This window comes from Melitaea cinxia, chromosome 9 (genome assembly GCF_905220565.1).
Source record: "Melitaea cinxia chromosome 9, ilMelCinx1.1, whole genome shotgun sequence".
In the NCBI taxonomy this organism is placed as follows: Eukaryota; Metazoa; Arthropoda; class Insecta; order Lepidoptera; family Nymphalidae; genus Melitaea; species Melitaea cinxia.
In genome coordinates, this window is record NC_059402.1 from 8,821,268 (window position 1) to 8,825,152 (window position 3,885).

Here is a 3,885-nt window from a genome sequence, read left to right on the forward strand (position 1 = left end):
GTTTTTTTTTTTTTGGTATCGCAGGGGAACCCATTTACGAGTGATATCCAGGACGCCCGGGTAGGCACTGAGACCGTATGTCAGCCTCAGCCATTGGGGATGCAATACCGACAAATCCATAGTGTGGTAATCTAGTCTGTCTTATTTGAAGATATTATAAACTTAGTGTTGAAGGAATTATAAAATATTTGCAATTTTTTTGAATTTTGTCGTTAATAACACCAATTCAATCGTTATTACAATATCGAAATAAACAGAGATAACAAAAATTGTGCATTAACAGATATATTGCAGAAGTACCTATTGTAGAAAAATAAAATCTCATTTGAAATTTACTATGAAACATTGTATACCCAAAGTTTTATGAGCAGTATGTATACTTGATAAATATATAATACTAATAATAATAAAAATGGCGGAACGCTATTTTTTGTTGATCTAATTAATCGATTATTTCGGACAGTTTGATAATTATTATAAATAATGGTCATTATGGAAATTTTCCTTCACATAATATTAATTTTAATATAATATTGTCTTCGCATTTATACACTACACATTCGGAACATGTGTTCTGTTTAACCTCACATTCTGCGCTCGATGTTCGATCAGAGTGGACGTATCGTTGATTTTTGTTCCATGTTAGTCATTCAAAAATAAGTCATATTCCGTGTGCATTGTGGTGTATTATTATAAACTGACTAATTCACGACCTATATCAAAGAATAAACAAGGCCCAGAGGTGTTAAAGGTCTTAAAATGCTTCGCTCACCGAACAAGCAATACTGCTCTGACCCAGACATCAGTAGCTTATCCGAACCACACAATATAACAGTTCGGAAGCGTAAGCACGATGACGATTATTCGGAGGAACTGAAGCATCTAACATCGAATATAGCAAATAAATTGGATACTTGGAAAGCTGAAATCCAGAATAACATCTCACAAATCAAAAAGGATTTAGAATCAGTACTAAAGACTGATTTTGATAAACTCAACACATCTTTCTCTGAAGTGAAATCGGAAATAAGTTGTGTTCGTCTAGAATACCAGGAGATTAAAAAGTCAATGCAATCTCTTAAGTTGAAACAAGAAGAAACGATTGAAAAGGTTGAAGATCTGGAAAAATCGGTGCAGTTCCATAGTGACCAATACGATGACCTAAATAAAAAAGTGGAGTTACTAGAAAATAATAAAATTAATATAGAATCCCTCGAATCTAGAATCAAATTTTTGGAGAATGAGCACAAGCTATTAAAAATAGAGCTGAACTCCAACTACCAAAGAGATCGTCTTCTGAATCTGGAGGTCTTCGGTGTCGTTGAGACAAGAAATGAGAATTTACCAGACTTAATTCTGTCAATTGCAAAGCATGCCTGCGTGAAAATCGACTCTGATGACATTCTAGAAGTAAACCGTATTACCCCCAAAAACAAAGTTCAGGGACGCCCCAGAAATATTATAGTTAAGATGAAATCTCGTCTCCTAAAAGAAAATATAATTTCTGGTATTCGTAAAAAACATATAATGAATCAGGATCTTGGTATAGTCGGTAATACCAGCAGGGTTTACGTTAATGAGCACCTTACTCAGTTCAATAAGATTTTATTTAAGAAATGCAGAGAGGCGGCTAATCACAAGAGCTACCAGTACGTTTGGACAAAAAACGGAAGAATATTTGTGAGACGAAACGACACCTCGCCTGTTGTACAAATAAAGCAAGAAGAAGATATTGCAAGAATTGTTTAATGTTTAGTAAGACTACTTATTATGTTAACCTTTTATATATTCAATTTTTTATACTATTACTAAAAATATTCTTAATTGTTATAATTTTTTGTCGCAATCAGTTACTACAAAGTTGCCTCTCTATTGATACATATTCTTTGATATTTTATAAACTTAAGTCTTTGACTGGAATGACTTGCATTTTGTATACATTGGTGATGCGACTAATGCAGGTGCGACGTTTTGCTCGCAAAATTCAAAATCGCAACTTTAACTACGCGTACATAATTGCACTGTTTGACTTATATTTAATATTTACTATATGCTTATATGTAATTTATTTTAACTCTAACATAATAATTAAACGTAATATAAAAATCATATGTACTTACCTCATTAATATACATTATCGAAATATTTTATTTATCTATATTAAAACTATATTGAAATACATCAAAACAATATTTATATACATCCAAACTAGATCTTATTATTTTTATTTTATTATACACCTACATTACATTGATTACGGAATAATGAAATTACAACAACTTACTAATATCGCAACCTCTTTTGCTGAACGTATCATGATAGTCCGGCTTGTTATATGTTTTGCACACTACCCTACAAGTTTCTTTATCGTGTTTCTGGCTTTTGTTCACAGTCGTCGACGAATTACTTTGTTTTTACATATTTCTTATGCGTTTGAATACCTCTGTGATAGCTGCGACATCCGTCATTTCAAAGTGTTTGGTCAATGTAATCTATTCAATATATTTTTACTGTTTAATATAAAATTATGGAACAACGCTGTATTAATTGAATTAAGCAATTGTTTTGAGATATATATCGGGTGTGTTAACGATTCTGATTATTTTATATGTCTTGTACTTCTATATTTAGTTTTTCTGTTATAAATGGCTACTAAAAATTTGAATATCTATTACCAGAATGTTCGAGGTCTTAGAACTAAGTGTAATGAACTGCGACTAAGTGTTCTGAATAATAATTATGACGTAATAATACTGACGGAATCTTGGCTGCATGGCGGCATTTTTGACACCGAATTATGTGATGATAGATATGATGTTTTTAGGGCGGACCGAGACCTAAAGGCCAGTGGTAAGTGTACCGGCGGAGGAGTAGTAATATTAATACGGCGTTCACTCTGTGCTAAAGCTCACAACCTCGACGTGTCGCTTGCAAATGCAGAAATATTATGGGTTACTGTGCCGTCCCGTACTTGCGCCTCTAAATTTGACTTACATTTTTGCGCTGTTTACGTTCCCCCTGATTTGCGTGAAATCTCATTAAATTTAAAAATATTTACAAATATATTTAGAACATCAATTGAGCGTTGTCCTAATGATAATTATATACTAGCAGGCGATTTTAATTTGCCTTGCCTGTCGTGGAATGCTAATAGTTATTCATTATTAAAAAAGGGTGCAACTGAAGTCCAGGAGGCGGGCTTAGAACTAGTGCAAAACTTAAGCTATTATGGATTTAAACAATATAACTTTCTTAAAAATCACGCTGGGAATACATTAGATCTCGTTTTTTCAAATTTACCCGTAATTGTTAAACCAGAATCTATGCCACTCCTTAAAGAGGACTGTGCACACCCTTCATTTAGTTTTACCGTTTTAGACGTAAATATTATTCCTTTACGAGAAGCTCCTACGTTAATACGTAACTTTAAAAAAGCGAATTATGAAGATATTAATAAATACTTGCTACAACATGACTGGCACGCTCTCTTAAGTACAGGTACTATTGATGAAGCGACTGAAGACATGTACAAAATTATTAATAGGTCTGTGGATTTGTATGTACCATATAGTCGTAAGTCTGGTAATCGCTGCTATCCCAAATGGTATTCGCCTGCATTAATACGTATAATTAAAGACAAGACAAAAGCTCATTCACGGTGGAAAAAATATGGAAATAGGTTGGATTACGATGAATTTTCTTTATTAAGATCAAGAGAACGGCGCGTACAAAAAGATTGCTTTAAGAACTTTACGTCGAATTGCGAAATTAACATTAAAAGTAATCCTAAAACGTTTTGGACTTTTGTAAAAGCTACGAGGGGTGGTTCAACTTATCCTAAGAATTTTAATTTGGAAGGTGTAGAATATACGGCTGGTCAGGACA

At 33.1% G+C, this 3,885-nt stretch overlaps 1 protein-coding gene across 1 annotated transcript; it reads left to right on the top strand.

The window, feature by feature from the left end:
- Nucleotides 1-759: 759 nt before the first annotated feature.
- Nucleotides 760-1,749, top strand: LOC123656630. Its single transcript, XM_045592296.1, has 2 exons — nt 760-1,144; nt 1,208-1,749. Exons 1-2 carry the CDS (start codon nt 760-762, stop codon nt 1,747-1,749), a joined length of 927 nt encoding a protein of 308 aa, XP_045448252.1.
- Nucleotides 1,750-3,885: the final 2,136 nt, after the last annotated feature.

Coding starts and splice junctions, on each gene's coding strand:
- LOC123656630 (XM_045592296.1), top strand. CDS start 760: ATGCTTCGCTCACCGAACAAGCAATACTGCTCTGACCCAGACATCAGT. Junction 1,145..1,207: donor AAAATCGGTGCAGTTCCATA/GTGACCAATACG, acceptor AAATTAATATAG/AATCCCTCGAATCTAGAATC.